This window comes from Phlebotomus argentipes, unplaced genomic scaffold, assembly GCF_947086385.1.
Source record: "Phlebotomus argentipes unplaced genomic scaffold, Phlebotomus argentipes genome assembly contig_2, whole genome shotgun sequence".
Classification (NCBI taxonomy): domain Eukaryota; kingdom Metazoa; phylum Arthropoda; class Insecta; order Diptera; family Psychodidae; genus Phlebotomus; species Phlebotomus argentipes.
In genome coordinates, this window is record NW_026776162.1 from 2,510,709 (window position 1) to 2,532,467 (window position 21,759).

The window sequence follows — 21,759 nt, forward strand, 5'->3', positions numbered from 1 at the left end:
CCACAACTTAAGGCTTAAGTGTGAGCGGACAATTCAACCAGATTAAGATATCGGTCAGCTATATTGATTTTTTTTCTCGAAAAGAAGAGCTCTCTTATAATTCCCACTCAACTTGAGGTACAATGCCGTAGGAAAGCTTAGCGTTGAATGTAGGTTTTCCTCTTAAGTACCAGATAATCGGGATTACAGGAAATTCTGTTTTGATCGTTGATGCTTTATAGAAAAACTCTTAAGGCGAATATTATGCCAAACATCATATCATTCGCATGTACGTTCATATCAAACGACACTCAGGAGTAAAACTATCACAACACACTTTATGCTTGCCAAAATGTCATTTCCATACATTCAAGCACCATTAGAGCAGAGTTGCTAAGTCCAAAGGCTAAAACTCTCTTCATTTCATATTTCAGCACAAACTTTTGACGTCGGTCTCAAACTTTACACCCAAACTTCGCTCTGTCCCCGCTGGCAATTATGCCACACAGAACTATCTCCCCATTCTCGTCCAGTGGATCTCTATGCCAAAAATCATTTGTATCCTCCTTTGCCAATTTCTCGGGGAAGAAAAGAAAAAAAACACCAACACTTGCGATTGAATAATGAAAACTTATAATTTTCGCATATCATTCCAGGGTCAATAAATTTTTCCATACACAACGGAGGCGCACAACAATACCTCGCAATGTTCTATTGTTGCTTTCGCGCATACATATCTAATTTCTTCTTTTTGGCACGACGTCAGAAAAGATGATGTGGTCAGCAGATACCTGCCACTCGCTGCGCCCCTGGCCTCTCCCACCTCAGCGACCGCGTGTCGGGCAAACCGCGCGCGGTAGAATTGTCCAGCAAAATAGAATTCACGACCGGCTTTGCCGTCCATATTTCGAAAGTGGTGGGCAACACAGTGACAAACAGGTTTTTATCCATCGCGCACAATATAAACCCGTTTAAAGTGTTTTAAATATCAAAAGTACCTACTCGCGCTCCACGCACACAGCCTAATCGTCGCGTATCACGAATTACGCTTTTAGTCAGAGAATGAAGTGAAAAAAAACACCATCACCGTCTTGGCGCGACTTTTCATCATTATGTGTACATTTTCATCGACATCTCGCGGTCGGGGCTTTTCGGTGTTGTTAATTGTTCAGCAGAAATTGAAATTTTTGCCTCTTCTCGCAGGTTCGATCAACTCAACGAGGTCACTAGAGTGTTTTGTTTTTGTCTCTCTCTCCGACGCAACTCTAAATGAAGTTCAATGCTTCTCTCCCTCGGTAATCTCCTACACTTAAATTTAATCACTCGGCGGTGCTGCGTTCAATCCATGCTTTATTTTCGGCTCAACTACACAAGCACACCTTCGAGGATATTTCCGTCCATTTTATCTAAACCAGGATAGCAGAATTTACGCAACGATATTAAGTATTATTGCACACCTCATCGAACATCTCTTTTTTCCATACTTTAAAAGTCTTGAACTCTAAAAGATTTGTTAAATGCCAAGGCCTGACGCTCAACATAAGCGCCGTGATGTGCGCACTTTTCCCTCCACAGATCTCTCTGGGTATTAGAAACCATTACACACTCTGAAAATTTATTAATCTTATTATATACAATCTCTGCTATATGGTGTGAACACATCAGGAGAGGAAATGTATGAATAGAATACCAATATTTCTAAGAAGTCAATTTTCTCTATTACTCCTTCGTGGTTTCTGCGGTGACAGAATTTTATACTTTGTCTCTCAACTTGCCATAGATCAGCTAACCTAATGAATTTGTATTCATTATGTATCATTCCTTGAGTCTTTCCCAGAAAATTCATCAATTTCATCAGAAGCGCCTCTCCGCTTATGGCGAGACCGTGATTAACGAAGAGGAAGAAGCATCGTCATTAATGCACAATGACAAAAAAACCAATAGTCTACCTACACAGCATTATAAATATGGAATATCATCTAATATTTTTTCACGGTTGATTTCATTTTGGCAATTACAACATCTCTCACTGGCATGTAGAGTCAATCGATTGGCTGTGGCAAGAATATATTGCATTCATAAATCGAAAGCCAGACCTTTGGCCGGGCTGCTTTATTGCTTCCCAAGACCATTTTTGATGATTAACATCGCGAAGCGCACACTTGCATGGTACATTTCACCCCGCTTTTTTCATCATCATCATCATCATCATCGTCGGCACAATTCCTCTCCTACACTACACAAACCCCGCCGAACAGTGTAACTGAGGAAAAGAGTAGCATCAACTCTCGGTTCGCTGTGCGACTGGGATTTTTTTTCACGGTGCACGTAAACACAAACAAGCCAACATTGCCGAGACCTACTTTTTCGGACTTTGTGAAATACAATGTATACGCTACACTACTTCTCTGACCATGCCAAAGTCTATGGAGGAGCCAAACGAAATTCACAAAATATATACGCACGTCTACGTGGTGGATTTCTTTCTTTCACCCATGGTCGCGGCAAAACCAAGAAAACGAAGCAGAATCGTAGAACGAAAAGCAAGATAATTTCGCAAGAAAAGTGTTCCATATCGCCACATCACTCGAATACACAGACACAACAATCTATAACTTTTGGAATTTCAAATCAGTTCCACTCTGAGATTTTATGGCAAATAAAAGTCTTCGTGAAGAGGGAGAGAAGTGTGGCATTAGGAGGAAGAGATAAATAGAACGCATAGGTATTGAAAGTAAAATTCTTGCGTACAGCGCGAGAGCATTAAATGTTACTAGTTGACATTATTTTGACAATTCAACTGCAAATCACTAAATGTCTTCTCTGGAAGTCGCGCTCGTTGAAGCACGTGAAAGTACTCTCCCCCCCAGCTTCGCCCCAAAGTGGGCATGCTGAAAATGAAAATCAAAAGGAGACGACAATCGTGACATGGGCCAGAGCATGAAAATGGTCAGAAATTGTGAGGAAGTCCGTTATATTCGAAAGTCTCGTGAGAGTTCCGGTAACAGTAATTTGACCAAAAATTGTGACTCATTTTCCACACAAGTACCCATGGCGAAGGAAGGCAAGAAGGTACAATTCTTGTTTACTCTTTCTAATGCCATCCGCGCGCAATTTTTCCACCCAGCGAGCCAACAATCCAGAACGGATGAGCGTCTTCTCTTTTTTTTTCTCTGATCACATCGCGCACACAAATCGGGGGAACTTCTCTTTTCGCCATCTCTCCATCGCGGCACATTTGCATCTTTCTCTCAAGAGAACACACTGTGTGCGGCTTCGAGAGGAGAGGAACATACTCTCGAAAGAGGCTATGCAAATACAGTGTACAGGAATACACCGCAACTGTAGTGTTGAACTATTTCAAGTGTGTGGAGATGCTCACGTACAGTCAGACCGACAGGGAAAACTTTAAAATATTACAAAATGCCGAAAGACGAGAAGTCACATTTTGTTGGACACTTTCTGCTTGCTGACTGTTAAGATTGCTCCGGCGTTGACTGTGGTTGGCGGCGAGAATGCCGTGCCGAATAGAAAATTTATGTTGAACAGACATTATGCTGCTGCCGCTCTTAATATGTCCGTATACTCCGTGTTATGCAATCACATTGCAGGGAGGAAAGTCACAGAAGAAACACACTCAAAAAAGAATTGATTTTGATTGCAAAGAGACCCAGAGAGTTACGCGGGCGCCATACGTTAACCATTAAATTAAATTAGGGAGAAATTCGTTGCTCATGTCTTAACCCAGTTGGCATACCGAAAAACTGCACCGAGAAAACAAGACGGCAAAAAAGCGCCATGGAGGCAAAACAATGGCAATTGAATTAAAAGCCAGCCAATCTTACACTTGGTCAACTTTTTCGCCTCACAACTATGTATAATTTTGAAAGAAAATCACTCACCAGAGTTTATGGAGTATACAATTGATTGCCAATCGATATAGTTTATCATCCAACAAAACCCTCATTCACCAACACAATATCACCACATTTCACCACTATTTTTGTGTCCTGTGTGGCTTTGCAATTGTGTATATGCGCTCTAGCCGAATCGAAATCCCTCCTCGGCAAAGAATGTTTTCCCGGTGTTTTTCCTCCACACACTCTTACTGGTTTTTTCTTCACCTCCTCTCCTCGGCTATAATGAATTATGCCGCCGAAATTCAACTTCTCCTAGAGACACCTTTGATGCAATAACTCCCCTTTTCTCACGGGCTAATTGTGCCAACACACTTATGAAACTCCCAAATTCACAGAGATACACATTCCTTCCCTCCAATCATGGGAGGAAGAGTTCAGTAGAAAAGCGAAGAGTTGTCTTAATCCAATCCAAGCACTGGAGTTAAATGTCCAAATATCAATACATTTGGCCTGTAGTGTAGAAAATGTGAGAGAGAAACACCTTTTCTCTTGATTATATTTTTAGTCACACGACCGAACTGCTCTGAGGATTTCGAGAAACTGCCCGACAAGCACACGATCGCGCCGCGAGACGGTAGTTTGAATGAAACAAGGCGAAGTGCACAATGAATGGAGCAGAAAGTGATGGCGAATAGGCCAGTGGTGGCACTCTCACAGCGCCCGCGATTCACTCCACAGCGCGCCACTGTTCACGAATGGTCTCAACTCTCCATCGCGCTCGCACTCATGCCTCACTTCATAGTCATTTCACCATGCTCTTCACTCAGTTCACCATTTCATTCCAATGCAATACACAGGGTTTCCCATCTTTTTTTCCCACTTCTCTCATCTCATTTCACTCGCACACACTCATGCCGTCTTCTTTTTCCCATTTTCCTCACCGTGCAGTGCATTTTTTAGGTGCTTCGCCACATACAACCCAGCGAAAAAAACCCTATGTGGGATATATTTCTATAACCATCGCCATGCAATTTTAAAGCACACTTTACTGGGGGGAAAAGTGTCTCCACAGCTTGAATTTTATGGCCCTTTTCGCCATACACAAGATCCAGAAATACGAGTAGTGATAGTTCAGCAATTATAGCACAGTCGCTCAGCGAATCGGTGCCTGTCAAACTTGGTGAAAGGATTATTTCATAAATTGGACATTTGAGACATCCAGAGTAGTTAAATATTTACTATATGAATGCTGAATATTAATTAATATGTCTTTCAAGACAAACTATTAATCTTGACTTGCTCATTCACTCATGCGCCCGGGAAATGGCTCTACCGAAACCATCGGGTCAGTCGGGCTGGTGAAGATTAAAAAAGCGCCCAAAGGAGCTCAAAGGAAATTATGCTCTTCATGTAGCTGTGGTTGAAGGACGCATTCTCTTCGCCAGAACCTCTTAGCCATGTACTTTTCCCTGTAAATCTCTCTACACGCCAAAGGAGAGAAGAAATGTGTAAAGGGAAAAAAATGGTCAAACATCCAGAAACACAGAATTCACACACAAGGCGACTTTTGTCAAGAGTGTGAGAAGAATCTTTTGCACTCGTGTGCTGAGTATTTTATGGTATCACACTCATAAAAATAGGCGCGAATGAGACAAGAATAAATGCTAATAATTCCACAGATTTGCAATTCAAAAATTGTAGTCACAGAAAAGAGCCAAGAGGTTTCATATGCAAAACAAGGCAAAAATATCGGAATTGAAGAAAGAGAGCGAAGAAAAGAAGTGTATCAGTCATACAGAAAAAAAGTAAAAAAAAAAGTCAAGAGGAATCGATGCATATTTCCACATTGTGTAGGAAAGTTAATTTTTACACAATTCCTTGTCTTCTTCTTCATACTTTGGATACGCTCTCTCCTTGAATGTACTTGGGATCATCTCCAATTTTGCTGATAGCATAAAATAATGATATATCGTTGGATGGAAAAAGACATAGTATTATCTTATTGGGAAAAAGATGTTCCCGCCCCTTCGCAATTCGCCTAGCCAAAGAACACGATGATGGAGAGAGAGACGAGAGCCCAGAGAAACAGAAGGAGAAGAGACTCCAACGCACAGGACCATGACCTTACCCAAAAGAGCCGACAGTAGCTGCCAGAATAAATATACAAGCTGAGCCAAACACACCATTTTCAACTAAACACGTAATTTGATATACGACTGCAAACGCACTGAAATGCATTTAAAGAGCCACCCATGGCACACAATACAGGTAACATTGCTCTTCCTCCCCTCGAATTCGATCGCACGACCGTTTTCCACGTCTTTTTCCTCTCTTCGCCCTTCCATTTCGCCCAAAAATTGTGAAGGGAATGTAGTGAAATACCACGAAGTATTTGTGCTCTGCTGGTGACCTCTTGGTGCAGGTAAGTGCCCGCTTTTTTGCTCACATCGAATCGTAACGGGTCACAGCCATCCACTTCCTATGACACATTCACCCCAAAAATAGAAGCACTGTTTCCCCAATGACATTGAAAAGGCCAAAAATTTTGTGCATATTTCGACACACTCTTTCGCATGTTGGGCGAGTTTCTGGTGCAATTTAAATAGCATAAATAACGAGTGCTTAATTCGCAGAAACACCATCACTTTTCCTTTGTAGTTAAAAGTTATACACTTTAAGTCACTCGCAGACACTTTCGGTCATTCTTTTTTTCTTTATGGTGAAGTGAGAAAATTATTAACATCAGCTGTTTAAACTTATGTGTGATGCATCCGGTTTGTACTTGACTATTTAAGGCCTATACACAGTGAAATTTCGCAAGTAATCTATATTTAATTATGTCAGCATTATGCGAAACATTTTAGGATACAGAACAGGGACAAACTTTAGGCACTACAAGTCCGTCAGCCACGCAAAAACTACCGAACTTCGCCAACAAACTTTGACAAAGTCAAACTTTATACGCCATATTAATCGATAAAAGTAATTTCTTGTGGAAAAGCAGACAGTTTTTGAGTTCTATATTTCCCCCAATGAGAACTGTACATTAAACTAACATCAATTTAATTAGCATATGAAGTGCAATCGCCATGGGAGTTGCAATGTTGTTCTAGCATTTCATGTCTAATAACACACATTTGCGAAATAAACTCCTCATTGTTGTAGTTTGTGGATCTGCAAAAGTCTGCAAAATCGATAAACTTCGCTCATGTCCTTCCTCTCTTTCGCACATTGCATACGCCAATGAACAATTAAGACTGCTCTGTAATGTGGCAACATTCACTGTGTGTAGTTACTGTTGAAAACTTTAGCGAATGCACAGAGGCATTCAAGTGACTCGTGAAGTGACCTTTGTTAGATAAATTATGCAATAAAGAGGACTACACGGGATTACTAAATGATAGAACATAATAAACAAAGGATTAAAATACAAAACTCTACTCTTCTTCACAGTCTCACTGTAGCTCAAATGATTATTGCATAAAATTGTGGCACTCTTCATTTTTGCCACAATTCTAATAATAACAGATTTCAAAATTATCAGCTAAAGCTGTCTCTATTTGCAATTCATAACACTTTATCACTGAGGCAAAATCTATTTATTTTTTACTGACCGTGACCGCCAAAAAGGCAAATAAATGACCGATAAGACACGTAGACATCAATCAATTTCCAATCAATCTTTTATCAATGCATTATAGAAATGTTGGTTTGGACGAAAAAAAAATGTGTGTCGTTGAACTTGCGAAGCATAAAGTTATTTATTCTGTTAAAACGTAGAAACAATATTATCTTTCATACTCCAGCCGACCGATAGCGAATATATGTAATGTTGAATGTTTAGTGGTGATTACCATCGAGGTGAGGCCCTAAATGGAAATGTCTCACATCAAACTCTTGTTTACTTTAGATTCGGATCAAAATTTACTCAGATAACTTCACGAAGAGGAGTGATATGTCTTTGAAGTCGGTCAAACACAGGAATTGCAATGCTCTTAGTCTCTGAACTGATGCAATATATCAGGTCACAAATTGTCACCTGAGGCCATAAGTCTCAACCCAAGTTCTGTTGGCGATGTGAAAAAGAGCTCTCAACTTTCCACCATATTTTCACCATTACTACACACTCCACTATATTACATTTTAGCGCGAGCAAAAAGAATCCCTGGAAGATGAAGGTCACCTTTTGCAAGAAGACACAGAATTTATTGCACACGATGCAATTAGCTTTGACACTTTTCAATGCTATTTACGCGCCAATTTCCTGCGATTCCATTGTTGTTCCACTGATAAAAGAACAAGCAATTACGATAATAAACTTTCGATATAATAAATTTCACCTATCTTTTGCTCCCTTTTTGCCACCCTCATGCCACTGCGGGAGCGCATCTATCACGAGTGGAAGGATATTTATTGGGAAAGAATGAGAACAGGGTCCTCTCACCGCCCGAAGTCACTTCTTTCGCTCCACAGAATTTCGTGGAAGGAAGCAGTAAGTGAGGAAAATGAAGAGAAAAAGAAGATTCATTGCTCAGTCGATATGCAACAGTGAAAATCTCAATGCATTGATTGTCTTGTTTGCGTGCTCACTTGGCTGCGAGATATTTATTGGGAATTTTCGACAAACAGCATCTCAGCGCGAGGCGACAGTTATCACTTTATTCGGGGTAGAGGAAATTCATTTTTCACAGATTTTTCCTTCTCGCAACATTCCATCGTCCTTCTGCGAAAAATAATCTCTTGTTTATCAAACAAGTCGTCTTTGTAATTTATTTATCCCATTTTCCACTTTTATCGTAACAACATTTCGATTTGTATGCTAAAACTTTTCATTTGCTTCTGCAAAAATGAGAAAAAGAACGGGAAAGTGGATGAACCATTTCGCCTTCCGAAGAATCCATCAAGGATATGATATTAGTATGTGAATGGGAGAATTTAGAATCATTGCGAAGATAGAATATTCTATTATGTACCAGAAAATGGTAATATCAAAACGTATTACACATGAGATTTTTCCCCTTTTCATATATGATGTTTAATGAATAAATTTCTCATTGGAGACTTGTTGGAATGCATGAGGCGACCCTAAAAACACCCTTACAACCCTCATCATCCACAATAGGAATTCCCACAACTGATGAGATTCTCCGTAGAATCATATCTCTGTGACATCCACCCTCATATCTACATAATATGCATCCAGAATGGCAGTAAATGCAGTGCAAATATTTCACATTTAAAGCTGCCGTGAGCAAAATATCTCAGCACCAAAAGATGCCGGGGAAATCATTGGGAGCTCCTCAAGACACTCAACTGACGTATTGACTGAGAAGTTGTGCAATTTATCAGTCTAATCATTACATATGAATCAGTCATTTCTCGTAGTAAATTTTTAACATCGTCCCATTTTCCCGTCACCACTCGAGGTCAAACTTCTGCGCTCCCTTCTTTAGTATGCAGTGCAACCATCACCAATTTCGTCTCTCCTCTTTTCTATATCCCATTTTCCACATTCTCCCCTCATCCCATCAATTTGTCCCCGCATTTTCACATTCAGCCACCATCACTGATTCCCTTATCAGGGTGCATTTTGATGAAATTGAAACCATCACACCCACATAACCTCGCCAACTCACACTTCAGCCACTCTCCGCTTTTCAAGGCAACACTTTTATGATGAATCCGTAATTAAAATAAATTAAAAAAAGACAAGAGAACAAGGGTAGAGTGGAGAATCCGTGTTGAGCTGAACAAATTTCAGAGAGGGTGGTGGATGAAATTTAATAACATTTCGAAGACTCTCACAGGACCAATTTAATTTCATCTCCTCGGTATCTACAGGAGCTGATTAGAAGCGTATGCTGTGTATGAGCGCTTGTGTTTGTGTGTGTGTGTGTGTGTGTTAAAATGCATTTGCCATTCCGCACAGCTCGAGATGGGTGAAATGAGCAGAGAAGGACGATGCTTCAATGGGAGATTGAATCTGGAGGACGCTTGGAGGTCACCTTGAAGAAGGAGCAACAGCACCACCATCACAGCAAATCCACTTTCAACTTTCTGCATTGTGCAACTTACACCCTGAAGCCCACGAGCAAGTTGGGGTGTGAGTGCGAATGCTGAGGATATAAATGACATTTGTGTATGACGGTATTTTTTTCTTCACAGCTAACTTTACATCTCATTCTCCCTTCGCAACTTTCTTATACGTATATATGAATTCTTGCAATATCCAGACTCTTTCTCAACACGCTCTTTTAATGTATTCGTGTCTTGTATTTCAATTTTCTCTGCTGCACACAAAACACCCATTCCAGGACACTCCGCAAGTCCAACATTCTGCTCATATCCAAATAGTGTCAAGTCACCATATGTTCATTGCATTTAAGATTCACCCAGGGAACTCCCCCCTCAGACCCACATGCGACGAGATGTGAGTGAAATAAAGAAGTATTTATTATGTTTCCCATCACAAGAAACCCATAGAATTTTGCATTTCAATCTGCAGTCGGAGGAAAAAAAAATGCCAAAAACTTTTGTACACTTTTAGTGGAAGTTTTAGCATTTGGCCTCGACGCGACAAGCGTAAAAATAGAGTGCATCCACATATTAAATCATTGGAAAACGTCGGATGTCGACGTGAAAAAGACTTTCAGTAAAACCGACAAAACTCGAGCTAACATATGCGAACTTCTCAATGTTGCCAACATTTATCGTCATTTTAGATTTCAGTTACAAATATTATCCTTTTCCGCTAAAATATAATTCACTATAATAGCAGCTCTTACAACTTGTTCTAAAATATTAATATTCGTGTAAAAGCAACTATTTAATGAATACCATAAGCATATCTTAATATTATTTGTTTTCATATGATAAACATCAACAGAACAGAGTGCAATCGTGTTCCAATTACTAGCATTTTCATTGCAAATTTAATTGATGAATTGCATGCAATTCATGCTTGTGAATTATGCTCGCTTGTGAATTTAAATTACAATCGAAATATTACACACTTCTCAATTTATCCCAGACACGCGGGATATTGATAACCAAACTTCTTGCTAAATATCACTCATCAGTTGGTTGCATTGGAGCTTTTCCACAATTTTCACTTGGTCATTAAACTTGGTCCTTCTCCACACTAGACTAGACATTTGGCGCTACTTAACTAAGAGATAATGGCGTGAAATATTAAAAATAGCAAAAATCTGCTTTTTCCTCTTTTTCCCCATTCCATTCCGCTGCTCAATGATAAAATTTTCACTTTACAGTAACGAGAAAATTTATGTGATTTAGCGAAAATCTTTGATGTGTCTCTCAAATGTTCTCAGTCTTTCCGCAATGTGACAAGGAGAAAATTAATTAAAAATCGCAACTTCTAAGAAAGATAAAAGGCTGTATCATATTGGAATTCATTCATTTTTCATCACTCCTTAAATTCTCTCATCTCTTCCCGCAGTGAGAGGCAGCAATTCCGTGTTAATTTGCGCGCCAAAAGTGGTCTATTTAAATACGATGAAATTTGATTCGATCGCGCAGTTAAAAATGAATAATTGTTTGAATTCCAAGAAGAGACGACAAAAAGACATGCAAAAGGGAATCCATTGGAATGCAAGAAAGAGAGAGAGAGAGACTCATTTGTCACTTTAATTAAATTTCTGTGTATTTATCTCATTTTAATTAAAAAGCGCCTGTTTGCTGTATGGCGAAAAGAGCATTCAAACATGGAGAGATTAAGAAATTTTCCTTCTCCACCTCTCGTCCAGAATTAATCAATTTCCACATTAATTTCTCCATCTTGGATTCACTCACTGATGATGTTCTAGTATAGAGTATTTTATGTTATTTGCCCGGCAGACGCCAAATCTCAAAGTAGAAAAGTTTCTCAATGAAAATATCAAGTTGGTAAAATTAGAAATTTTCCTCAAATCTCTCACAAACTCACAACCAATTCACTCGCATTAATAAAGAAACCTTCGACAGATTTTATGCTCTGCTCTTTCTCCCCTGGAGTTTTGATGATGTGACGATTTCTAGCATCCCACCCACAGCATTTCACCATGTTGTTTGGCATTTTCGTATTACAGATGAGAAAATACTCGAAATAAATCTGTTACACCACTAAAAACTTTTGCCTCGCTCATAGTTGGGATGTCGTAACTTTTCAGCACAGCCACATGGAAAATGAACCTATCAAAATTCAACGAATTTTATCACCTCTCATCCACATCAATGGATGTATCATCGGGCATCTCTCTCGGGTGACACACATAGTCAAGATATACGGCAGACTTTCTGCACAGACAGGAAATTATACTTATTCAGTGTCCCGAAATGAGATTTTTGGGAGATGTTTTTGAAGAAAGGTCAAAGTTATAACACAATTTTATAGTAGAGTGATCTCGAGGTTGTCCACAAGTATCTCAAATTCTTTGTTGATTTTCCCATTCAGCAGTACAAAATTTCAAATATAATACTCATTGAGACGTTAAATTCATCCCCTTAACGCGTGTTCATCCCAACATAAACACCAAAAACTCCTTCAAACTCACATTGTTCCATTCTATTCATTTATACTAATGAAAATTAGACTTTTGTGGTATAATGAAAATTTTACGCCTGAGAAGGATTGAAAGAGGAAAGAAGTGTAATGGCCCTCCTTTCTAATTTATCAAGTGACGTCAAAGTAGTTTGTTCGGAAAACACGCCACCTCAAAGCCAGTTTTTCCATTGATCAGATTAGCAAGGAGAAAACACATTTCCACCATTAATACATAGCACAAACATTATACAAAATAGGGACTCAATTTATGTATTAATACCAACAACACCCAATATATCCGACCGTAGAGGCAGAAAAAACACACTTTGGTAACCTTGCGAAAGGCATGACCTTTGACCCTCTCCCATTCCCTCGAGCCCCAAAAGACCCACCTATTCATTTCGACCTCTTTAGTACACATGCAGGAGGCTCCATGAATTTAATTCGTGTATGCTTCTCCACGGCTTCTGCTGCCGCTATAAATTTCAACTCATTTGCAAACATATACCTCCATGGCGAACACCCAGGGAGGAATACCAGCGAGTGGGTGGGCAGAAGATGGGGGTGGCTGGGCGTACTCAATCTGCATATGAGTCAATTAAAAGCGGCATTATTTTACATTTAATTCATGCCTTCATCGTCCAACCAAGTGCCCCGCTCGGGGAGAATTCCCGAGAAGAAATCGAGGATTTCTCCTCATTTGCACAGCGCAATGTTTTTGCAAGTAATGTGAAGAAAAAAAAAATTGCGAAATGTGGGGAAAATTCATCAAAAATATTCAATATAATCAACACTGAGTATTTTCAGTTTACTCAAGCCTTCTACACTGTTTACACAAAACGCTGAAAATTGAGAAGGACTTTGAACAAACAGATTGAAAGGTGTATTAAATGTTATTTAGAATATTTAATGGAAAATATTCCATTCTCGCTCTTCTCTCTCTTTCTCTCTCACCCTTGCATCGTCACTTTCCCCGATGTTTCAATCAATGGAATATACATGACACACAATAAATAAGACGGAAATTCATCACACAACCCCCCCAACCAACACAGTCCCCAACAACGCCTCACAATGTCGAAAACTAATTTCCCCAAAATACATTATGAATAAAATAAAACACCTCCAATCTATAATTATATATACGGTGTTTGTGGGAACTTTGACCATCGATGATGGTGGAAAACTATTGTTGTGTGCCATGTTGTGAGGCAAATACAGTTCATTGAACTACGGGCTAATAAACCCTTGAAAGGACCTTGTCCACCCCCGCACATTCCCCAGGTATTGTGACATGCCTAGAGTTGTGTCCCACGCGCCACTCACCTCTCACATATATAGCATCAATAATATTCCTTAAAAAAAAGTTTATTTCACTCATACGAAATGGGCCGCCTCATTTTCCTCTTGTACGTACACTTTATATATCCATCACACCTTTCACACCGATCTATCACCCTATTCTAACACGCTGGTCAAACACCGCACTGAACGCCGAGGGGTATGTCATCTCAATTTCCTAGAAGTCAAACAAAGCGTCTTTTATGTCCACCCAACCAGAGGACGACGTGAAAGTCTACGCTCCAAGCAAGGAATCCTTAGAGAACACATGGCAAATACACCACCAAAATAATTTCTAGTTGAAACTCTGACAAATTCACTCACCGTAAACCCCCTGGAAATCAGTTCGGATGTCGAAGTGTAAGGTGGTCAGGAGAAATTCCGTAAAATGGTGTAATTTCCCATATTGATTTTTATTCACGAGAGAAAATACATAAGCCTATTTTCAAACAACACCCTCCACTTTTAATGTGTGTACTCTGTAGATGGCTGGAATTATTATGTGCGCGTGGAATGAAATATCCAAAAGGACTAATGTCTTCCTCAATTTGTAATTAACTTCAGTCACGGATGAATATCACTCTCTTCTCAACCTCTTTTTCTTACAATCTCTCTTGGTGTCCCAAAAACCAAAGGAGACATTTATAGGAAAATTTCTCCCGTCCCATGCAATCATTCTGTCTTTCTCCTCTCTCACTCACCACTAATTATCACGAATTTCTCTTACACCTTTCACCATTCATTGTGTCCTGTTCATCGTACACCTCACTGACACCCTCTCCTTTAATTATTGAGCAGTTGGAGGTGTACTTAATGACCTAAATATACGAGAAACGTGTAAAACAGGTAACGATAAACTAAAAATCCCCAAATAGCTGGATATTCAACCAACACAGACTATTTAATGTAACACGAATTACATCCACAACTGCGTAAAGAACAGCTAAATCGTGTTAAGGGATTGAGAATCAAAAAGCCAAGCATGAAATGTGTTCAGAGACATGAGAATGGTCTTATTTTTAGAAATATAATTTAGCTTTACACATTGAGAGAGAAAATCTAATAACATCTGCTAATATTTGTAAATCAGATTGTTTCCTAAATTTCATTTCGCCAGGAAATCTTATTACACCATTTTGGGTTGATGAGAAAGGATAATGCCAAGATAATTGTCTCATTTCGCTCCAAGACCAAGCAAACTAAAGAATATATATTGCGAGTAAGGGAAGAAAATCTACCCGGAAATATTGAAATGCTCGCTCAATGTGAATAAATCATGATAAATGATGTAATTTGAGTTATGTTCTCTCAATTGAGCCTGGAGCGCTTGAAGGCAAGTTCCACTAAATACCGCAATTGACCTCTCACCTTCCGCATAGGCCATTCCAAGCACTGAATGCGCGTTTTTTAGCTCAACATTCTACCAATCTGTCCTTGACCTCATGTAGAGTACATTAATTTTCCACGAGAACACTCGAAACTTGGCTGGCAGACGAAGAAAAAAGAGGGATTTTCCTGATTCCTACAATAGATTTCTTTACCATACCCACAATTTATTGACCATCTTTGTTGATATAAACATCATTTCATAGAGGAATGCATTGAGTATCATCATAAATATAATTCTTATTGAGATTCTGCGTTTGCACTCAAATCGCCTGACAAAAGTCACTCATGCTCGTAAATCAATTGATGCTTTCATGGAATGAATTCTAATACCAATCTCAACTACACGAATACACCATTGCAAACACAAATGGAAAAGCCCCATTGCACATCTCTCCTTCTATCGCGCCACATCTCGCCCCGCTGGAGAGAGACAGCAGAAAAAATGCGATAGAATGTATCTATCTTAAGAGAGATACCCTCTATTTTGCCAAGAGACACTTTCCACCCACGCAATTTCCCACACTGAATGCGAGAAAACGTGATTGTTCTCCAAAGGCACTTTTCATCTTGTCCCATCTTCAATTTTCACCCAGTGAAAATCCACCATTTGTGTCTCAAGATTTACACAGATTCGTGACTACAAATTTATTTTGTCATTTAGTGAGAGAAGTCTAGCATCCACCCTCGCGAAAACACCAAAATCCTCCACCAACTCAGCACTTTCCGCTATGTCGCGCTAATTGCAAACAAGCCGAGGCGGAGGACATAGAAAAGAAAAATCATGACGACATTCATCTCATATGACTGCCTCTCACTGCTTTTCCTCCTCGCCATCGTCACTTGATGATTTTTCAGACACTCGTCTTTCTCACACTATCACTCATATCGCAAATGTCAATGAGAAGTTCATTGCTCTCTTTGCATCTCCTTCCCATTGTCAACACCATCAACGCAGAAACTCGTCCCATTTTTATCAGGAAAAGCGACCGAGAGAGTGATCTGGGCATGGAGGAGAAGCGAAGAGGAGGAAACGAGCCAGTGATAAGCTCGGCAAGGCTGGCGATAGCACGGATTCTCGAATGAAGGTATTTTAGCACTTACTCCAGTGCGTAGAAAACAATAACACATAGGCTAAACGCATGGGCGTAGCCAGGATTCGCTTAAAAAACAACTTTTGGCTGTTGCTAGTCGTTCAGTGGCTCAAATTCCAAGATCTCATAATGGTTAAATATCTCACTGTGACTTATCTAGATTGGTATGAAGCTTTTTATAGGTGAAGAATAACCTCTCAGATGAATTGCAGCAACTGTGGCTTCTTGCAAAGGAATCACCTTCTCGAGAGAGCCATAAAATGCTCCTCAATGGCGAATGGAGAGAGAATGTGGGGCTCATTGTGATCGACGCGAGGCGGCAGTGTGATAAGAAAATGTGTGTTTGTGTCTCACTCCCGAGCCCACCAGTGATTACCCCCTTCGCCGCCCATCCCAGTGTCTCAGACGAGTGCGCGTGGTTGGAGCATCCACACACAGCTCGCTGTGCGTGCAATTAATGGTGACGGAAGAGCCCCAGCGGATGATGCAGAAACCATAAATTGATCTATACACGCGCTTCATACGCCAGCCGGAAAGTGTCAACGCCGTCGTATGCAAAGCATGAGCATAATATTCTTCGCTCCATCGAAAATTCTTGAATCTCATTCTTCACTCTTTTTTTCTCCCTCACACACTCACCGCACCACATCTCAAGCACGCCGCACACTCTCCATAAACATAAACTTGAGACATTCTTAACCTACCACAAATTGCTGCATATGGGATTGTTTTGTGTGTACTAAATCATTTGCAAGAGACGCGAAGAGGAAAAAGTCAACATGAAGAATTTTCGAAGAAAATTCTCAAATGTTAAAAATAGCCTACAAAGTAATCAAGATCACTCTATTTTATGGCAAACAACCATTTTATGGCAGACTCTCCTTTTTTTGCTCACAACAAAGTATTGAGCGGAGCTTGAACTCCCATTTTCTCAGCTTGTTGTATCAGAGATCTAACACGCAAGAATGAAAATTGGATAGAAAAGTGATCATTAAATTGCACTGTTTACTCTATACGAAAATTCCTGTGTATGATTTCAGAGTGTGATCAACAAACCCACCACGTCTAGATACTAGAATAGAAAGACACTGGTCTTTTCTTTTTAAATATTTACATATTTTCGCCAGGAAAATGTTTGGTGGAATTTCAAAAATAATATCAATATATGTTTCCGTCGAGAATTTTATACCATTTTCGTTGATGATGTTAACAGCTTTAAAGCGAAAAAAAAATCCTCACTTTAATCCCGATCATCATGTTGGAAAAAGGCACAATTCTTCCCCAAGTGTTTGTCCCTAAATCCACTTCACACTGGCAAACATGAGGATTTTCCTCATTGAAAAAAAAAAAATTCCCAGAGATAATCGTAACACACAAATCATAATAGATGATGTGGAAGAATCAAAGTGATATCGCCTGCCATGAAAGGAATTTTCCAATAAAGCAATAATTCTCTTTTTCAATTGCTTCCCTCTCTCGCCCACTTAATCGCTTCGCCTCCCCCCAAATATTTGCTCGTTCTCCCCTCGCGACACTCGCCATTGTGGCGTGAAATAATACACAATAATTATATAAAATTGATAAGCAGAAGAAATTGTGTCAAGAGGTTGCCCGCAAGCTGATAAGGGAGAAAATTTATTGTTCTGTGTAGTCAATAAATAATTAAATTGTAATGAGTGCAACTGAAAGTGTTTGCCGAGAATTGACTCTCTTTCTCTCGCTCTCTCGCTCCTCATCGTCACGCCGCCAGAGGAGCCGAACATCCATGAGTTCTGGGAAATGAGAGGTGAACGTGGAGTTTCCCGAAAAGAAAACACCAATTCCATTGAAAATGACGCAATGAGGTGGTTAAACTCAAATGGCCTCCGAATACTACAAAAATACCTCGCCACTACTTCCGACAGATTCAGCCGCAGAGAGTGGCGCTTTTCCACCCCGCGGAGGCCCAACTCGCGAGCGCGCCACCCCAGGAAAATCAATAACCCTTTCCCGCGCGCCTCACTTTTCCCGCCCAGGACATCCGGATCGCCGGCTGATGAACCCCTCCTGTTCTCTCCTGTCCAGCGACACGTGGCCGTGGGAGCCCGGCGACCGCGATGAGGCCAGTCAGTGCATTTTTTCCACATGACTTGGAGGGGACTGGGCGAGGATTCGTGGTCAAAATAGGCGAGAGAGCAAAAATAAATGCACGAAAAGTCCCATCGCCAAACACACAACCACTTCCCCTCCGACACTGCTCGAACCTGGGTCAGTCGAGCAGTTCTAGCAGTTCCATAGCAATATTGATTGGTTCACAGACTTTTCCCATTTGCCCAATTTACACACATTTCCCATGCCAGCGCGTACTCACATTGCTTCTGACGATGCCGTCCTGCCTGGGAAAGACGTCTGCGGGACTGCGTCTCCAGGAGATGCCCTGAGGCGATCACTGCGGCTTTTCTAGTGCACTGCCCTATTTACTTTCACCAACCTCTCTGCACACCAATGTGTACGCGGGTCTTTTCACTTTCATTCCACTCAGGCTGGCGGATTGGACACGTGAACGATCAGAGTCACTGGCGGAGACGCATTCCACACGGAAAATACACACACTGGGACGAATTGAAATAATTCCATCAAATTTTGCGTTGTCGCGCAAAAACCACCGAAAACTGACCGTGCCTGTCAACAGTGGGGTTGCCACACGCGCGCAGCAGTGGGATTCCAATGTGCTGCCCCACTTTTGCCCACCAAATCCCCTCTTCGTCGCCTATGCCGAATACACCGCATTATTCGTTCCACGCCGGACACTATTCGCTTTTAAAGGGAACTTTAAAGATCTCTTTTCAATTGCCTCATTTACAGCGCAGAGTCTCTTGCTGAGATGTCTCTAAATCCTTGAGAAATTGACCACTGAAGAACTTCAAAAAATTGCTTACTTTTTTCAACATTTTATTCAGTAATTTCACATCTATACATATTTACACCATTTGTATGATGAATTTAGTGTTTTCTTGACATAATTTCTAATTCACGTAATACTTTTTCTCATGTATTCACTAATAAATACATCTCTAGGATACACTTCAGTAGTAAGAGAAGAACTGTGTTAATTATCCCATACCATAGTTTTTTAAAATGTGTTTTCTTTTTCTCAATATAATCCTTTACAGTTACAATGCTTTTCATCTACATTTATATTTATATAACATTATGTTTTTTTTCCTTTTATTTCTCTCAGAATACACAATGCAATGCAAGTACATCATAAATGTTTTTTTTCTTCTTATCTTCTTCTTCTGCAATGAACATCTGACAACGTGACAAACGGTAGCATTCTATGCTCCGAAAAAGGGCATCAAATCAAACAATTGGAAGTGGAAGGTAATTTCAACAATTGCGACAAGGTATGAAGGTGTTTTTGCAAAACTCGAGATGATCGTCAGGTGGTCGCGAAGAATATCACTGATTTTGCAAGAGGAATAGACCAAGAAAAAATAAAATGAAATCAAATAAAAAGAGACTAACATCAAATTGTGCAAAAACAAAACCTTGAAGTCCTCACAATTGAATCACACAATCATCGAATTGCTTTGAAAATCTGGCAGCAAAGTCCGGGAAGATTCCGATGGAAGTCGAGCCAGCTCAGGCTCGTCATCTTCACACCGACACTTTGGTGACTGCAAAGCAAGATGCTGCCGACAATTGCGTGAGCCAATTGATGAGGTTCAAACTCAAAAGAATGGCAGCTTCGTCAATTTCGGAGTGTCTCTCCGTCATTTCTTACTCCCTTCCACTTATTCTGGGGCAAAATTTGGGGGAATGTTTGGATTGTTAACAGGCGAAAAAGATGATGGGATAATTTTGACTGCGGCCTTTGGGGCGCGCGCCTTCTTAATCCGTGAATTTACGATTGGCGTTGCGGCCGAACAGTGCAGTGCGCACGGCCGGCAGCAACTGGGCCGAAATGAGCTCCAAGCGGGACTCGAGGGTGTTGGGCACCCGGATGCGTCCGTTGAGGGCGGACAGCTCGATGCCGCCGCACGCGTCCGCCGGCAGGAAGTTCTCCGTGTCCAGCGTCACCACGACGTCCTTGCCGATCTTGTCCTTGTACTCCTCCACGCAGCGCGGCAGGACGCTCTGCACGATATTCTGATCCACTTGGCGCGTCTTTGCGATGACATGCGGCTCCATGAGCTGCATTGAGACGAAGAAAAGGACACTCTGAGTATCTTATCTAGTTGGGGAGCGCAGAAATTCTTACTTGGAACAATCCCTGAACAATGAGCGTGCGAAGAACCTCAGCGTAACGGCCCTGATCTTTCGTGACCTCACCCAGACGTCGTCTTGCCTCGTCCAGCAAGTTCCTCACGTGATCCTCACGCACTTTGAGCACCTGAAATTGAAACCAGTCAGATGGAGAGCCTGAAACACTTGCCCGGGACCATCGAATCTCACCTTCAGACGAGCCTGATTGAGCATATTGGAGGATTGGATCTTCTTTTGGAGCTCCACTTGCTTCTCCTTCTTCTCGTAGTACTCCATGATCTTGAGACGCTGCTGCTGGACAAGACGTCCCTTCTCAATGTTGAACTCCTCCTCGGCCTTCGCATCGATCTCTTCAGCCTTCTCGTTGGCCTCCTGCTCGATGAAGGCCATCATGTGCTTGATCTGCAATCACAGAACATCCCAAAAACTCAGTATTTTCCTTTCGAATCCAATTTCCCATTTCGGATCACTGGCGGCAAAGCCGATAAGACTCGAGAGTTCAGAGGGTATTTGAGAGCACGAGATTCCACTCACACGAAAACCAGTATGGAGAACATGGCGAAAAGTCACATGACTCCAATGAAAAATACCCACATTTTCCCATCTTTCGCCAATTTTCACTGGATTTTCCGCGCGAAATCCGTAAAAGGACTTCTGAAAAGCATTTTTGTGCATAATTTAGGGACATTTGTCTAGAAATGATTGAGGAATCGAGATGAAAAGAGCGATAGTGACATCCGCCTATCATTGAATTCACATGACGTTGAGTTATGTGATCCTTATCACCGCCCCAACTGAGAAATCAACAGGGAGAAATGCATTCCTAATCTACGCACATCGCCCAGGACATGAGTGCAACTCATATCCACCCCCAAAAGCTACAGAAATAAGGTTTTCCGGAGGATTCTCTTGGGCGAACGAGGTCATTCGTGGCATGGAAAAAACCCCCTAAAAATAGTAAATTTTCACCTGTTTCTGGACATCTGCGTCGCTAAGAGCCATCTTCGCGCCTTGTTCACTGCGGGATTATCACTAAAAATCGTAAAACACTAGATTATTCGGCTAATAATCTTACTCTACGCCTCCACCTTGTGAGGAAAATTCACAAATGTCCAAGGTGATCATATGATTTGAGTCCCAAAGCACGCATACGCTCACACGAAGCATATACATGCAGGACAAAACGCACACTCGCGCACCAAAGTCGATGGATTTTTGGGAAATCGACCAACTCTTCGACTCAACTGTACGAGAAACCAATAAACTTCTGTCGGCACTGGAGAACTGGAGAAGAATTTGTGAGCAAAGG

At 40.9% G+C, this 21,759-nt stretch overlaps 2 protein-coding genes across 3 annotated transcripts in view; both read right to left on the reverse strand.

Annotated features, from left to right (window-relative positions):
• The window catches only part of LOC132265120 (ecdysone receptor), a 92,815-nt gene extending 73,952 nt beyond the window's left edge, over positions 1 to 18,863 (reverse strand). Inside the window, exon 1 of one of the 2 annotated variants that reach the window (XM_059765620.1) lies at positions 18,553 to 18,863. The gene's annotated coding sequence lies outside the window, so the exon portion shown is untranslated. Of the gene's footprint in view, positions 1 to 3,881; positions 3,976 to 18,552 lie in introns of those variants that run through there. The other variant, XM_059765621.1, reaches the window with a different exon arrangement.
• Positions 18,864 to 19,116: 253 nt separating this feature from the next.
• LOC132264285 (V-type proton ATPase subunit E) lies at positions 19,117 to 21,597 on the reverse strand. The gene is made up of 4 exons (XM_059764406.1): positions 21,420 to 21,597; positions 20,640 to 20,852; positions 20,446 to 20,577; positions 19,117 to 20,378 (listed from the first exon to the last, which is right to left on the reverse strand). The coding sequence occupies exons 1-4, from the start codon at positions 21,450 to 21,452 to the stop codon at positions 20,076 to 20,078; spliced, it is 681 nt and encodes a 226-aa protein (XP_059620389.1). The 5' UTR covers positions 21,453 to 21,597; the 3' UTR covers positions 19,117 to 20,075.
• Between the last annotated feature and the right edge of the window lie 162 nt (positions 21,598 to 21,759).